Raw genomic sequence first — 16,516 nt, 5'->3', positions numbered from 1 at the left:
ATCTGAGACAGGGGTGTAGGAGGGAAGAGGAGGGAGAAGAGGAGAGAATGGAGAAGGAAGCGGAGGGACAAAGCGGGAGGCGGCAGAGGGGAGGGAAGGGAAGGAGAGGGAAGGAGAGGGGAGGGGAGGAGGTCCCCGGGTGGAGGGGACCCGGTGTAGGGGCAGGGAGGAAGGAGGGGAGAGGTGGGGGAAGGGGGCAGAGGGGGCGGAGGTGCAGGGAGAGGGAGAGGGAGGGGGCGGAGAAGGGCCGGGCTTTCAGGCCTGGCAGGCGCCCAGCAACTGGGGACGGGGTAAGGGGGGCCTAGGAGGGGGTGGGCCTGGGTGGGTGGGAGAAGTTTGCAAGGGGAGGTCAGCGGCGGGGGCGGGAGCGGGGATGGTAGGGAGGGAGGCGCCAATCAAGAGATCCAGGGAAGGTTAGGGAACCCAAGCTGGCGACTTTGAAGGACAGAGGGAGAAGCCCAGAGATCGCAGAAAGAGGGAGACAAGACCATCAGAGACCCCCGAGGCAGAGGGGGCCAGACGAGGGAGATTGTTGGATAATCTGTTTCAAACCTGAGTTCTATTTGCTTCATATTAGGGGTCTGTCCCTTTTCCCCAAGTCCCTAGGGATCCTATGTAGAAGCTGTTCTCGTTAAGCACCAGTTCTGTCCATTCTCCAGTACTAGCTCGGAAGTGGGTTTCATATTCGACTTAACAATTTAAATGAATGGAAATATTTTTTTAAAGGCAGTGGGGACTCGGAGAAGGAGGGGGACAAAGACAGACATTACCCAGGAGAGAAAGTCAGAGGGGAACCCTAGGCCCTCAGAGGGGAAACCACGCAGGGGTGGTTGCAGCTCCCTTCTCTAGTTTTTAATTTAATTTTAAATTGTATTTTATTTTTTAGAGATTGGGGTCTCACTGTGTTGCCCAGGCTGCTCTCAAACTCCTGGCCTCAAGTGATCCTTCCGCCTCAGCCTCTCAAAGTGCTGGGATTACAGCCATGAGCCATCTCGCCCGGCAGAGCTTTTTGTGTTTTGTTACTGCTTTGAGACAAGGTCTCACTCTGTCGCCCAGGCTGGGGTGTGGTGGCATGATCACGGCTCCCTGCAAGGCTCAAGCACTCCTCCCACCTCAGCCTCCCAAGTAGCTGAGACCCCAGTCTTCACTACCATGCCTGGCTCATATTTTGAGTTTTTGTAGAGATTGGGTCTTGCTATATTACCCAAGCTGGTCTCCAATGCCTGGCCTCAAGCAATCTTCCAGCCTCGGCCTCCCGAAGTGCTGGGATTATAGGCATGAACCATGGCAACTGGCGCCTTCTGCAGTTTTTTGTTTTGTTTTGTTTTTTGTTTTTTGAGATGGTCTGGAACTCCTGACCTCCTGATCCGCCCGTCTCAGCCTCCCAAAGTGCTGGGATTACAGGCTTGAGCCACCGCGCCACGCCTGGCCTCTGCAGTTTTTAATACCAGTCAAAACATCTAAGTGGGACCTGGGTCGTGGCTCGCACCTGTAATCCCAGCAGTTTGGGAGGCCAAGACAAGCAGATCATTTGAGGTCAGGAGTTTGAGACCACCCTGGCCAACATGGTGAAACCCCATCTCTACTAAAAATACAAAAAAATTCGCCAGGCATGGCAGTGGGGGCCTGTAATCCCAGTTACTCATGAGGCTGAAGCAGGAGAATTGCTTGAACCCAGGTGGCAGAGGTTGCAGTGAGGTGAGATCACGCCACTGCACTCCAGCCTGGGTGACAGAGTAAGACTGCGTCTCAAAAACAAATAACAAAACAACAACAGTAACAACAAAAATATAAAAAGTAGCCCAGGCGTGGGGGTGCATCCCTGTAATCTCAGCTACTTGGGAGGCTGGGGCAAGAGAATGGCTTGAACCCAGGTTGCAGTGAGCCGAGATCATGCCACTGCACTCCAGCCTGGGCCCCAGAGACTCCATCTCACCAGAAACAAACAAACAAAAAACAAAAAAAGAAATAAAACACCTAAGTGGCACAGGGGCCTCCTCGTGACTTCCTGCCTCAGTTTCCCCTTCAGCCTGCCCCCCTGGTGTCCGTGGAGTATCTCACTAATCACACATCTGTGTGTGCCGCCCCTTTTCTGCTGAAACATCACCCATGGCTCCCTATGCCCCAGCTCCTGGCCTGTAGGGCGGGCAGGATCCTACAGGGCTGGCCCACATCCACCCATCTCACAGGCTTCTCTGCCCTTTTCTGTTTTGAGAAGGAGTCTGACTCTGTCACCCAGCTGGAGTGCGGTGGCGTGATTTCTGCTCACTGCAGCCTCCACCTCCGGAGTTCAAGCGATTCTCCTTCCTCAGCTTCCTAAGTAGCTGGGATTACAAGTGTGCGCCACCACGCCCAGCTAATTTTTGTCTTTTTAGTAGAGATGGGGTTTCACCATGTTGCCCAGGCTGGTCTCAAACTCCTGGCCCGACTTGGCCCTCCTGCCTCAGCCTCCCGAATTGCTGGGATTACAGGTGTGAGCCACCACGCCCAGCCTTCACTGCCATTTTCTCATTGTGTTCCCTAATCACTGCACACCTACTGTGTGCCAGGCATGATTCTAGGCCCCAGGATCTATAGTAGCAACCCAAACGGACAAACTCTCTTCACCAAACCCGTATTAGAGTCGAGAAAAGCAGCGGACAAGGGAATATTTGTTGGAACAAATTGTGCGGAGTGAGAAATGCTGTGAAGATAAAGAAGGCAGGGAAAGCCGGGCGCGGTGGCTCACACCTGTCATCCCAGCACTTTGGGAGGCCGAGGTGGGTGGATCACTCGAGGTCAGGAGTTTGAGACCAGCCTGGCCAACATGGCAAGACCTTGTTCCTACAAAAAAAAAAAAAAAAATTAGCTGGCTGTGGTGGTGTGTACCTGTAGTCTTGGCTACTTAGGAGGCCAACATGGGAGGATCACCTGAGCCCAGGAGGTTGAGGCTGCAGTGAGCTATGATTGCGCCACAGCCTGGACAACCAGGTGAGACTCTCTCTCAAAATAAAAATAAAGATCGCAGGAGAAAGTGATTGTGATGGGGATGACTGAACTAGGAACAGAGTGTTTCAGGCAGAGGGAAAGGCCCCACCTGGGACCATGTCTGAACACTTTCAGTTACAGAGAAGGTGCCAGGAAGGGTCAGACTGAGGCAGTGAACACGGGGTGGGGGCCGTGAGCCTCCAAGGTCAGCCCTGCCTCCACCAATCCTGCTGCACCCCAACTCTGCCTGGAATCAGCCATTCCTGTCTCTCAAGTCCTCCCTCCTCCCCCACCAGTCAGTGGGTCTAGAAACTTCTTTTTTTTTTTTTTTTTTTTTTTTTTTTTTTTTTGAGACGGAGTCTCGCTCTGCCGCCCAGGCTGGAGTGCAGTGGCCGGATCTCAGCTCACTGCAAGCTCCGCCTCCCGGGTTTTCACGATTCTCCTGCCTCAGCCTCCCGAGTAGCTGGGACCACAGGCGCTGCCACCTCGCCCGGCTAGTTTTTTGTATTTTTTAGTAGAGACGGGGTTTCACCGTGTTATCCAGGATGGTCTCGATCTCCTGACCTCGTGATCCACCCGTCTCGGCCTCCCAAAGTGCTGGGATTACAGGTGTGAGCCACCGCGCCCGGCCTGAAACTTCTTTCTATTAAACCAAATGGTTAAGATCCTGGCTGGGCGCAGTGGCTCACACCTGTAATCCCAGCACTTTGGAAGGCCGAGGCAGATGGATCACTTGAGCTCAGGAGTTCAAGACCAGCCTGGCCAACATGGTGAAACCCCATCTCTACTAAAAATACAAAATCGGCCAGGCGCGGTGGCTCAAGCCTGTAATCCCAGCACTTTGGGAGGCCGAGACGGGCGGATCACGAGGTCAGGAGATCGAGACCATCCTGGCTAACCCGGTGAAACCCCGTCTCTACTAAAAAATACAAAAAACTAGCCGGGCGAGGTGGCGGGCACCTGTAGTCCCAGCTACTCGGGAGGCTGAGGCAGGAGAATGGCGTAAACCCGGGAGGCGGAGCTTGCAGTGAGCTGAGATCTGGCCACTGCACTCCAGCCTGGGTGACAGAGCGAGACTCCGTCTCAAAAAAAAAAAAAAAACAAACAAAAAAACAAAATTAACCAGGCGCCGTGGCGCGAGCCTGTAATCCCAGCTACTCGGGAGGCTGAGGCAGGAGAATAGCTTGAACCCGGGAGGCAGAGGTTGCAGTCAGCCACGATTGCACCACTGCACTCCAGCCTGGGCAACAAGAGCGAAACTCTGTCTCAGAAAACAACCAACCAACCAGATGATTAAGATCCTGAATTTCCTGCATTTGAATCCAGATTCCCCGACTCTGTGACCACTTAGAGCCTCAGTTTCCTTACCTGTAAAAATAGCCCTTCAGAGGCATTTGCAAGAATCCTTTGAGAGATCCAAGTTTCACTGCATCACTCTAGCATTGCTGGAGGCAGGATGGATGTTCAGGACATCACCGCCGGCATTACTGTTATCTTTATGATTTCTTTGCCTTCCTAATTAGTCTGGTTGCTCCTGGGGGGGGTGGGGCAAAGAGGTCCCTGAGCAGACAGCAGGAGATTCAGCTACAGCCCTGACTTATTCCTGCCCTTGAGCAAATGTTCTGAGCTTCCGTGGGCCTCAGTTTTCCCATCTGCACAATGGGGAGAGAGCGGGATCATTTCTAGGTCCCTAATTCCACCAGCACTGCAGGTGCAGCTTTTATCTTCTCCCCCAAGACTGCCTGAAGGGCACACATAGGGACGGAGAAGGCTCAGCTGCAGACAATTCAGCCAGCACAGGCACCTGGCCGGCCTGACTGTGAATGTCTAATGCCTCTTAGCTTTAGCTCCTGTTCCCCCCCACCCCCCGCTCCTTTTCCTCCCCGGCTGGGGATGGGGAAGGGGGGTTCCGTAAGTCCTCCCACCCTCTGCCAGAGCCTGGCCCTTTGGGGTGTAGAGGTGGGGGGACTGGAGGATTTTAGACCCCGGAGTCCCCAGTCCCCATCCCTGTGGAGGGACGGGACAGGCCCTCCCCCGCCCCACACCTAGAGTCCTGCCACCTGGGCCTGCGGGATTCTCCTCCCTGCACTGAGAACCATTGTGTGGATGCGGGCAACTGAGGCCCAGCAGGCAGGGGACCTCCTCACCTGCTGGAAAGTCCCTCAGAATGGGGTAGGGGGGCTGGGAGAAGAGTGGGGTCGGAGAAGGCGAGAGCCTTGGAGAAGGGGCTTCCAGAGGAAACAGGGTGTTAGAGGGGGAGAGGTAACCAGAAAGGAGTATGGGCTCACCCCAGTCCTCTCTGCTCCCCTCTGGTCCTATGCAAGGAGCTGGGAGCATGCTGTGCCTCCTCCTCCCCCTCCTCTTCCCTTCCCTCCTTCCTGCTCCCCCTCCTCCTCCCTTCTCTCCCTCCTTCTCCCCCACCCTCCTATTCTTCTTCCCCTCCCTTCCTGCTTTCCCTCCTTCCTCCCTCCCCTCAGTTTTCTCCCCCACGCCCCTCCCTCTCCATCCTCTCCCTCCCCTTCCCTCCTCTCTCTCCTCCCCTCCTCCTTTCCCTCTCCCCCTCCTCTCCCTACCCCCGCCTCCCCGCTGTTCTCTCCCCTCCCCTCCCCCTGCCCTCCCCCGTCCTCCGCCTCATTAGGCGCGGCCGCGGCGCGGGGCCCATTAGCGGATCAATTAGCCGAGGTCGCCCGCGGCGCAGTCGTTAAGCGCGGGGCGGCCGCGGCGGGAGGGGGCTCAAGCCCCCGCCTCCGCCCGCCCCGGCTTCCCGGCCCCGAGCACGCCCCCCAGGACGCCCCCTACCACCCGCCCCGCAGCGGGTCCCGGGACCCTCCCCAAACCCTGCGGGGCCCTGGGAGACCCCCAGATCGCAGGCCAGGCTGTGGCTGAGTAGGCAGGACCCCTTCTTCCGAGAAGACCCCTTGTGGGGTGTCGGGCTTGTGACCCCCCTCCCGAGGCACCCTTCTGCTGCCAGCAACATCCATATCAGTAATACTTACTACTGTTATTATTATTATTACTAGCTGACACTCGAGCCCTTGCAGAAGTTCTAATTCTCAGAACAATTTTCCAGAAATTGAGATCAGAGCGTGATTTCACTTGCCCCAAATCACCCCTAAGGGTCGGAGATGGGGAACCCCCCAATAAATGTACTGGCATTCCTGCAGTTCTTTCTGTGTGTAGATTTCACACAGAAAAATGCAACCCACACTCCCCGTTCCCTGTTCGCCCCCGCCTTGTCTTTCTCTATCGACACACCCGCTGACACGCCGTATATTTTACTTGTTTATCTGCTCACCCCAGCCAGGAGGGCGGGGCTTTCTGTCTTGTTCCCTGATGTGTCTCTGGGACGCAGGGTAGAGTCTCTATAAATGAATGAATGGGCCGGGCTGCTGTGTCTCTGGCCTGTAATCCCAGCACTTTGGGAGGCCGAGGCGGGCAGATCACCTGAGGTCAGGAGTTCGAGATCAGCCTGGCCAATATGGTGAAACCCCATCTCTACTAAAAATACAAAAAATTAGCAGGGTGTGGTGGTGGGTGCCTGTAATCCCACCTACTTGAGAGGCTGAGGCAGGAGAATCGCTTGAACCCGGGAGACAGAGGTTGCAGTGGGCAGAGATCATGCCAGTGCACTCCAGCCTGGGCGACAGAGCGAGACTTTGTCTCAAAAAACAACAGCAAAAATTAACCGAGCATGGTGGCATCCATCTGTAGTCCCAGCTACTTGGGTGGCTGAGGCAGGAGAACCCCTTGAACCCAGGAGGTGGGGGTTGAAGTGAGCCGAGATTGTGCCACTGCACTCCAGCCTGGGCAACAGAGCGACAGTCTGTCTCAAAAAAAAAAAAAAAGAATGAATGAATGCACCAGCCTCTGCTGTGAGCACTTTCCAGGGATTAAAATGGGGTCTTCCTAACAAGGATCTGTTCTGTAATTATACCCATTTTACAGATAGGGAAACTATGCCCCAGCGTGTTGAAGCCACTTGCCTGAATCAACCAGCTGTGAGAGGAAGAGCCAGGATTTAAACCCAGGCCGGACACTCCATGCAGAGGACCATCCTAGGACATCTGTGCCACATCTGTGACAGCTGCTGATGCCTTTCACACTCACAGTTTTGTTTTTTTTTTTTTTTTTTTTTTGTTTTTTTTTGAGACGAAGTTTTGCTCTTGTTGCCCAGGCTGGAGTTCAAGGGCACGATCTTGGCTCACTTCAACCCCCACCTCCCGGGTTCAAGGGATTCTCCTTCCTCAGCCTCCCAAGTAGCTGGGATTACAGGCACACACCACCACGCCCGGCTAATTTTGTATTTTTAGTAGAGACAGGGTTTCCCCATGTTGGTCAGGCTGGTCTCGAACTCCCAACCTCAGGTGATCCGCCCACCTCGTTCTCCCAAAGTGCTGGGATTACAGGCGTGAGCCACCGCACCGGGCCTGTTTTTGTTTTTTAATCAGGACAGTGTCTCGCTCACTAGCCAGGCTGGAGTTCAGTGGCACGATCATGGCTCCTTGCAGCCTCAAACTCCTGAGCTCAAGCAATCCTCCCGCCTCAGCCTTCGGAGTGGCTGGGACTACAGGCGCACACCACCACACCTGGCTACGTTTTTGTATTTTTAGTAGAGATAGGGTTTCACCATGTTGTCCAGGCTGGTCTCGAACTCCTCGCCTTAAATGATCCTCCCACTTTGGCCTCCCAAAGTGCTCGGATTACAGGCATGAGCCACCGCACCCGGCCTTATTTTTATTTTTTGTAGAGATGAAGTCTTCGTATGTTGCCCAGGCTGGTCTTGAACTCCTGGGTTCAAGCGCTTCTCCAATGTCAGCTTCCCAAAGTGTTGGGATTACAGGTGTGTGCCAGTGTGTCTGGCTGGTCTCAGGGTCTTTGTATGGGAACTGGGGCAGGGATGTTGAGAAACCCATCCTGCTTTTGGTGGGTGAGAGTCAGAGGAGGCCTTCAGAAAAGTGACTTCTAGGCAGTCTCGGAGAATTAGAATGCCTGGGGAGGGGGCCGGGCGCGGTGGCTCAAGCCTGTAATCCCAGCACTTTGGGAGGCCGAGACGGGCGGATCACGAGGTCAGGAGATCGAGACCATCCTGGCTAACACGGTGAAACCCCGTCTCTACTAAGAAATACAAAAAAAAAAAATAGCCGGGTGAGGTGGCAGCACCTGTAGTCCCAGCTACTCGGGAGGCTGAGGCCGGAGAATGGCGTGAACCCGGGAGGCGGAGCTTGCAGTGAGCTGAGATCCGGCCACTGCACTCCAGCCCGGGCGACAGAGCGAGACTCTGTCTCAAAAAAAAAAAAAAAAAAAAAGAAAGAATGCCTGGGGAGGGGAAATAAGACAACCTTGTTCCAGGCAGAGGGAACAGCATGTGAAAAGGCCTCAAGGCAAGGGATAGCAAGATGTTCCACCTTGGCTGCAGCCTGTTGAGTAGGAATGAAAGATGGGTAGGGTCTCCTGGGCCGAGGTGAAGAATTTAGGATTTGTTCAAGGGCAGTGAGAGCCAAAGATAATCTTTTCTTTCTTTTTTGAGACAGAATCTCACTCTGTCAACCACGCTGGAGTGCAGTGGCATGATCATAGTTCACTATAGCCTTGACCTCCAGGGCTCAAGCAATCCTCCCCACTCAGCCTCCCAAGTAGCTGGGACCACAGGTGCACACCACTATGCCCGGCTAATTCTTGTATTTTTGCAGATAGGGTCTCACTGTGTTGCTCAGACCGGTCTTGAACTCCCAGCCTCAAGTGATTCTCTCACCTTGGCCTCCCAAAGTGCTGGGATTACAAGTGTGAGCCACCAGGAGCAGCCTGTCTTTTTTTTTTTTTTTTTTTTGAGACGGAGTCTCGCTCTGTCGCCCAGGCTGGAGTGCAGTGGCCGGATCTCGGCTCACTGCAAGCTCCGCCTCCCAGGTTCACGCCATTCTCCTGCCTCAGCCTCCCGAGTAGCTGGGACTACAGGCGCCCGCCACTGCGCCTGGCTAGTTTTTTGTATTTTTTAGTAGAGACGGGGTTTCACCGTGTTAGCCAGGATGGTCTCGATCTCCTGACCTCGTGATCCGCCCGTCTCAGCCTCCCAAAGTGCTGGGATTACAGGCTTGAGCCACCGCGCCCGGCCCAGCCTGTCTTTTTTCACGGCTGTGTAGTATTCCACTGTGTGACCATGTCACAACCTACCTATTTGATTGGGGGCAATTATGACAAATCACAGCAGCTCTGAACGCTCTTGTTCAGGTTTTTTTTTTTTTGAGACAGAGTCTCACTGTCACCCAGGTTGGAGCGCAGTGGCGCAATCTCAGCTCACTACAACCTCCGACTCAGTGGGTTCAAGCGATTCTCCTGCCTGAGCCTCCTGAGTAGCTGGGACTACAGGGCTGCCATCACACCTGACTACTTTTTGTATTTTTAGTAGAGATGGGGTTTCACCATGTTGGCCAGGCTGGTCTGGAACTCCTGGCCTCAAGTGATCCGCCTGCCTCGGCCTCCCAAACTGTTGGAATGACAGGCGTGAGCCACCGCACCTGCTAGGAACTCTTGATGTTCTAGGAGGGTGTCTCACATTGGAAGGAACCCCATCCTCCCCCGGGGGCAGCCACAACACAGAGGCAGGGACACAGCACTGAACCTTCTCACATCTTTATTTGAAAGGCACAGCTAAGCCCACCCTTGATACAGCATTTTCCACTTCTCTCTGTAGAGATCAAACGACTGAACACAAGATAAGCTGACTATATACAGACACAGGTGTGGGTGTTGCTTTTTTTTTAAAAACATTTTTGTCTTTTTTTTTTTTTTAATATCCCCTTTCTTAAAAGACAAGCTAGTATACTGGAAAAAGAAAAAAATAATAATAAAATAAAAACCAAGACAACTTTAGTACCCTCATCTTTATTTGGGAAGGGGAGGGGGAATCCTGGGTCGCCCACCCTCACCCTGCTCCTGCCAGCACAGCTAAGCTCGTCCCTCGTGCCCCCTCTTTTGTGGGCAATGGGAGAGGACCAGGTGGGCGTGGAGGCGTCTGGAACTAGCAGAGGTGGTGAGTGGGGCAGGAAGTGGAGGTGGGAGCAGACCTGGGACCCCGGGTCGGGGAGACTCGGGGTGCCCAGGATGGGAAAGGGGCAGCTAGCATTGCGTGCATGCAGTACCAGGGTGAGAGCGCAGTGGCGTGTGCCCCGAGGGGCCCGGGCAGACTGTCAGTTACACGTGTTCAAAACGGGGGAATGGCCAGGGGTTCTGGGCTTCTCGAGGTCTTGCTCCCTTGGGACCTGGTCTCCCATCTGACCCTCCAGGCCTCAGCTTGCCTCACATGTCAGGGCAGGTATCCACCTATCCAGGCTGCAGGGGAGGAGGAGGGAGGCCGGGACTGGGGTAGGAAGAAAGCTAGAGGTGGCCTGCAAGTCGGACTGGGGCCTCCGCAGGCAGCCGCCATAAATACTATGGGAGTTTAGCCAATCCCGAGCTCCGCTGTGTCTTGTGCTAAACATTGTTTCTCTCCGTGCCTCTGTCCCCCCTCCCACCCTCCCCGTCCCGGCCCCCTGCTAATCCGACTTCTCGCCGTCATCCTCCTGGTGGGTGTCACCGTCGTGCCCGTTCTTGTCTTCCTTGGAGAGGTGGGCCTGGGAACCCAGCGCGGACAGCGAGAGCAGGCCGGTGCCTGCACTGACCGCCGGCAGCGAAGGCGGCTGCAGCCCCACAGGCAGTGGGGTCAAGGGCAGGGCCAGGGCCTGCAGCTGGGACAGCTGGTGGGCTTGGAGCTGCTGCTGCAGGACGGGGGAGGGGAACGTTAGCTGCCTAGGGCCCACCTGTCCCCCGCCCACCCGCCCAGGTCCCCATACGTACTCGGATGATAGAGTTCAACTCAGGAGCGGTGACCTGCTTGGCCCTCTCGATGGCTCCCAAGACCTGCTGCTGGTGCTGGAAGGGGGTGAGGAGAGAGGAGAGGCAGTGATTCCTCCTGATCCTGACTGAGAGAGGAGGCGGGGGCTACCCTGGGGCCAGGAGGAGCCCCGCTACCAAGGGGGCCATCATGTCTGCTCCTCCCAGTGGTTTTCAACCCCATCAGAAAGCGCCTTCCCTCTCTCCAACTGCTTCCTTTCACCAAGCTCGTCTCTTCATCTGGCCAATGGAGATAAATGGAAAAGTGCAGAAAACGATTAAAAGGGTTTTGTGCCAAGTAGTTAGAAAACGGCCTTTGAGTGAGTTTGGGAGAAACCCCGGATCCTGACCTATCCTATGTCCGCAGCCATGTACAAAGACGTGAAAGACGTGAATATTTGTACAGTACACAACCTGCCCAACTGTACAGGGATATCCTGATCCTAGGAGCTCCAAGACTGTGCCCTGAGTCCGGCCAAATTGAGCCCTTCTCCTACCATGGCTGGAGAGGGCCCAATGAATTCTGGCAGAGCCAGCTGGGGAATGGGCCTAGGTTCAGGGCAGTTCCTCCCCCAGTTCTCCCCAAACACCTGACTCTGTGGCCAGCAGATGCTAGAATCTATCAATCTCCCTTTTTGCTTTGGCCACCAGGAAGCCTCCGTTCTGAAGAGTTCCAATTGCCCTTTTCTCTAGGGCTTTCATTGGGTCCTTCTAGACTTGTCCCTGGGCAAAGCAGGGCACCCAAAGGATCCTGAGATACAGAGATTAAAGAGGAAATTACAAATTTTTGACAGTAAACTTGGCAGGGACAGGAGATGGGCCTTACATGGCCCTGGGGAGGGGCAGCCTTGCATCCTGAGCCTCAGAACCCAAGAAAGGAGAAGAGAAGCTGGGCATCAGGTTCCTCTGGGTGTGTGTGCATGTGGTAGTGTGTGCTCAGGATCACATGTGCTTACGTGTAGCTGCACATTCCTGCGTGTGTGACCCTGTGCTGTCTGCACACGCCGTGTATCCGTGTGTGTCTGCGTCTGTGTGTGTATCTCCCGTATGTTGATGTGCTCATACCTATCTATGTGGCTGTGTCCATGGGGGACCGCCCTGTGCTACCCCATCCCCGCAACACACCCTCTAGTCTTTGGTTCTGTGCCACCCGCAGGGCCTGAAGGATGTTCTCAAGAGGGTGAAAGGAGGAAGAGAGATGAGAAAAAAACATTCCTGGTGCAGTTTTGGCCCATCCGACATTTCTACCTATGACATGACTCACTCCAGCTGGGAATTCCAGAGCAGGGTGAGGCCCGGCCCCCACACCCCTGTACCCCTGGAGTGTCTCTGGCCCAGGGATTCTTCTGCCTAGGCCAGCTCTGGTGCCCAGAGCCGGGGAGGTCCAGAGAGGGGAGGCATGTGCCCTGGGGCACCCAGCACGCCCCCCAGGATGGTTGCAGCGGACAGGGGCTGGGCAAGGGGAGGGCCCCCTGGCACCCCCTCCCTGAGGCCCTGGCTCTTACCTCTTGGGAGAGGTAGGGCAGGACCTGGGCACAAATCCCATTCAGCCTTTTGACAATCTCCGCCTGGAACACACAGATGAAGTCAGCGTCAGTCCTGGATGGGTGGCAGGTGCAGGCCAGCCCCAGGAGGCCCGCACGGGGCCCAGCCCAGCCCTGCCACTTGCGGCTTCTCTCTAAGAGGGGCTAGGTCTGGCCAGGGTGGGATGAGCAAACCCATGTTCGGGCCCAAGGGCAGCCAGTCAGTGGCAAAGGTGGGGCTGGAGACCGGCTGTCGCCTGCAGCTTAGAGTGCAGTAAATGCAGGATGAGGCCAGACTGCACATTCCTCGGCTACATTCCTCAGGGCTGGGCCACTCAGGCCCCTGGCAGATAGTGAGCGCTCGTGGGAATGTAGGGAGGGCTGGGGGCCACAGGTTGTGGGGAAGGTCTCCGCCTCTCCCGCCACCCCCAGAAAACACTCCAAGGGAGGCCTGAGAAAGAGGCGGTGGGGAGGAGAGTGGGAGCTTGGGAAGGGCTTAGGAGGTAACAGGATAACAGGGCTGGCTGGGTGCCCAGCCAAAGGCCGGCTGCTACCTGCCTGGGGGTGCCCAAGGGGGTGCTGGAGGCGGGGGGCAGAGGGGGAGGAGGGGGAAAGGAGGAGGAGGAGGAGGAGGAGATGGGCGTACCTGTTTGTGCATCTCGATGTTCAAACCGTAGGACATCTCATAGTACTGTATGGGGGAGAGAGAGAGGGAGCGGGAGATGAGGGCAGGGAAGGATGGGGGGGCATGGAGACAAAGAGATAAGGGAGTGGTAGAGACAGACAAAGGGGGGAGACAGCAAGAGACAGCTGAGGGCAGGAAAGAAACGAGGCAGGTGGGAGGGAAAGAGCAGGAGGGAGAGACGCCCACACCCAGCGTCCCAGCCAGCCCGGGAGAGGGGCAAGGGGCCTGCTGGGGCTGCGGATGGCGACTGGAAGCACTTTAGGTCCCTAGCCCTGGCCTGGCTCCTCCCCCACTCCGTGTGCACCGCGAGAACACGCATTCCAGGGCTCCTAATCTTGTATCTTTCTATGATCTGTCTGCGGGTGGGCCCAGACTCCAGAGAAGTTTGCCTGCCTGGGTATAAACAGTGAGGGATAAACAAAGCCTGCTGGCTCTGGGGCCAGCAGCTACCCCTGCCCCAAGCCCCAGATCTCACCCTGCCCCTCCCCTGCTCTAAACCCTTCCATGGCTCCCCATCACCCCTGGGGGAGAAAACCAAGTTCATTCCCTGGCCTTCACATAGCTTCTCCGTCTCTGTCTGGTGAACTCCTACTCATCCTGCAAGACCCCAGCTGTGTGCCCCACTTCTCCATATAGTCTTCCTCAGGCAGGTCCTAGGTACCTCTATGTGCCCCCAGCCCTATCCTTCTGGCTGGGAGGGTTAGGGTCTGGCTCTGCCTCCCCCACAGTCTGGGAGATTTGGGTTCTGGGCTGAGACCCCAGCATCGCGGCTTGAGGGCCAGGCCAAGCGGGGGTAAGGGAGGGGATTTTTGATGCAGAAATTGCCACCTGGTGGTTACTAAACTGAGCAAGTGATTCTGGCAGCAGCAATGCAGTGTCACACCTCAGCCCCCCAAAATAAGCAGGGCTCAGACTCCCTCCCACAGGCTTCCTCTTTTGAGCTCGGGCCCAAAGGGGTTAAGCGTGTGGACGCTGGGACCTTGGCGGTGGGGAGGGACCCGGCTGCTCCCCCACGTCAGTTCCTGGCTGTTGGCTTTCACAGCCGGTGAGCCTCCTCCTCCTCCCTCCTCCGCTGCCAAGGACAGCCGGGGGACCTGGCAGGGCCGGTCTGCAACCCGGCGGTTTGGCACCTAGGCCACTGCCTCGGCCAGCTGCCAGGCTAGCGAGGCAGGCTCAGCCCAGCAGGGGCCGGCTGAGTGGAGAACAGGCCCCGAGTCCTCGCGCTTCCCAAGGGAGGTGGCCGGGGTTTAGGGAGCAGCTGCCCGTGGTGGATGGGATGTGGGGGGCCCTGTCTCCCACCCCCAACACTGGACCTAGGGGCGGAGTTACTTTACCATCACATAGTGACGCTGCATCTCCGACTTCTCACTGGCCAACTTGTCACATTCGAGCTTGAGGCTGAGGAGGCACAGGGGGAGACGGGGTGGTTGGTGGCAGCTGGATAAGAGCCCCCCACCCTCCGTGATCCAGGGGAGGAAACTGAGGCTCCAAGGCCCCAAGACCCCTGTAAGGGAAAGATCAGCCAATTCTCAGAGGGTCATTTTTTTTTTTTTAATTCAGACGGGGGTCTCCCCATGTTGCCCAGGCTGGTCTCAAAAACTCCTGGGCTCAAGCAATCCTCCTGCCTCGACCTCCCAAACCTCTTGGGATTACAGATGTGAGCCACCCACCGTGCCTGGTCAATGAAGCCATAAACTTTGATAGGGGCTGAGGACATTGAATTGAGGGGCAGGGAAGCTGGTAACAGTTGAGCTCTCTGTGATGCTGGGGGGAGGGGAGAGCATCAGGGCCCCTAACTGTAAGAAGGGGTGATGAAACCACGTTTGCAGATCTGATCGGGCGAAAATATCCAACATTATAGGAACAACTGAAGTTAGAGGACGCACAGCAATGCTGGCTCAGAGAGCTTCACGAGCTTTTACCTCTCACGATCCTGATGAGGCCCGCAATGTCACTGTCATGCTCCTTTTATAGATGACACAGTGGACACCCAGAGAGGGTGAGGAGCTGCCTCAAGGTCACACAGCCAAGCAACAGCCCAAGCTCTCAACCACAGGGGAAAATTTTCCAGACCCAAATAGAACGTACAAAGAGGCTGAGAGCGTCTGGGGCTGCGAGGCAGCTCCTAGCTGGACTTCCCACGGGGACCCTAGCTTCATGGGGGGCCTGGGCTTCCCGGGCAGACCCCTCAGCTCCCTCTTAGTCCTTCCTAACAGCCTTTTATCTTTAGCTGAGACAAAACACACCATTTCTCCCACTCCACCTGGCCAGTCCAGGTGGCTGACACCAGAGCTTCTTGTAGGCCCTCCCCGGAAGGAGGAGCTGTGGGACGTTTCTCAAAGCCCCCATGAGGGCGTCGTGGCCGGAGGGAAGAGAGCAGGCAGGAGGGCCTCCCAGTCTAGGAAAAGAACTGGTGATGGTGGTGGGGGAGGTGTCCTTTAACCTATTTAAATCCAATCCAGCACAGGCGCCCTGCGGACCTGGCTGTGGCTTACCTGTTTCTACCATCCCTGCCCCCTCTCGGACTGGATTCAAAGCTCAGCCCTGCGTCTTCCCTGCTGTGTGACTCTAGGCAAACTCCACTAGCTCTCTGGGCTTCACTTCCTCCTCTGTGAGGTAACACTAACCTCGCAGGGTGTGGTAGAGAAGAGTCAATGAATTCAGACAAGGAAAGTTCTACAACAGTACCTGGCATACAGTAAGCATCCTATAAATGCACGTGGATCTTAGGATACCCCAGGAGCCTGGCATTTTGCTCCACCAGAGACAAGTGTGCCGGGTTGAGGATGCTTTGGCCGCCACCAACTTTTCTCTAGGTTTCTTTTAAAACGTGCATTTGTTGCTACCATTAAAAAAAAAAAAAAAAAAGAATTGGGGCAGGGTGCAGTGGCTCACGCCTGTAATCCTAACACTTTGGGAGGCCGAGGCGGGTGGTTCACTTGAGGTCAGGAGTTCGAGACCAGCCTGGCCAACATAAAGAAAGCCCATCTCCACTGCAAATATAAAAATTAGCCAGGTGTGGTGGTGCACGCCTGTAATCCCAGCTACTTGGGAGGCTGAAACAGGAGATACGCTTGAACCCAGGAGGTAGAAGTTGCAGTGTGCCGAGATCGCGCCACTGCACTCCAGCCTGGTGACAGAGCAAGACTCCGTCTCAAAACAAAACAACAACAAAAACAGCAAAAACAGTTTCACTTCAAACCCTGGATTTCTGGCCTTTCTTGAAAAATAGGGTGATCCGGCCACCCAGTGGCTGTTATACCTCGAACATCCGGTGCGTGCCTTGTATGGCAGGGACCCTCGTTGGGTAGCAGGAAGCGCAGGCCCAGCGGATGGAGACCCCAAAGCTCAGAGAGGGCTTCTGGCTTAGCAGAGGTCACACAGCACTGTGACCGCCATCTGATCCCTTCCCTGTGGAATCAGGTCAGCCCCAGGGCTCACCAGGCGGTCTCTAACCCTTCACATCGAGGGACCC

General features: G+C 55.8%; 2 protein-coding genes across 6 annotated transcripts in view; one reads left to right on the top strand and one right to left on the bottom strand.

Moving 5' to 3' along the window:
- The window catches only part of NCLN (nicalin), a 353,563-nt gene that overhangs the window by 184,637 nt on the left and 152,410 nt on the right, over positions 1-16,516 (top strand). The gene's annotated exons all lie outside the window — the stretch shown is intronic.
- Positions 9,579-16,516, bottom strand: part of TLE5 (TLE family member 5, transcriptional modulator) — a 392,013-nt gene continuing 385,075 nt past the window's right edge. For 4 of the 5 annotated variants that reach the window (XM_050770849.1, XM_050770850.1, XM_050770847.1 and 1 more), the window contains 5 exons: positions 14,376-14,439; positions 13,003-13,047; positions 12,339-12,401; positions 10,798-10,872; positions 9,579-10,718 (listed from right to left, as the gene is read on the bottom strand). In XM_050770849.1, the coding sequence (XP_050626806.1) occupies positions 10,497-10,718; positions 10,798-10,872; positions 12,339-12,401; positions 13,003-13,047; positions 14,376-14,439 (469 nt within the window). In that variant the 3' untranslated portion in view covers positions 9,579-10,496. The remainder of the gene's footprint in view (positions 10,719-10,797; positions 10,873-12,338; positions 12,402-13,002; positions 13,048-14,375; positions 14,440-16,516) is intronic. The other variant, XM_050770851.1, reaches the window with a different exon arrangement.

This window comes from Macaca thibetana, chromosome 19, assembly GCF_024542745.1.
Source record: "Macaca thibetana thibetana isolate TM-01 chromosome 19, ASM2454274v1, whole genome shotgun sequence".
NCBI classification, from domain to species: domain Eukaryota; kingdom Metazoa; phylum Chordata; class Mammalia; order Primates; family Cercopithecidae; genus Macaca; species Macaca thibetana.
This window is presented reverse-complemented; position numbering and strand designations above follow the sequence as displayed.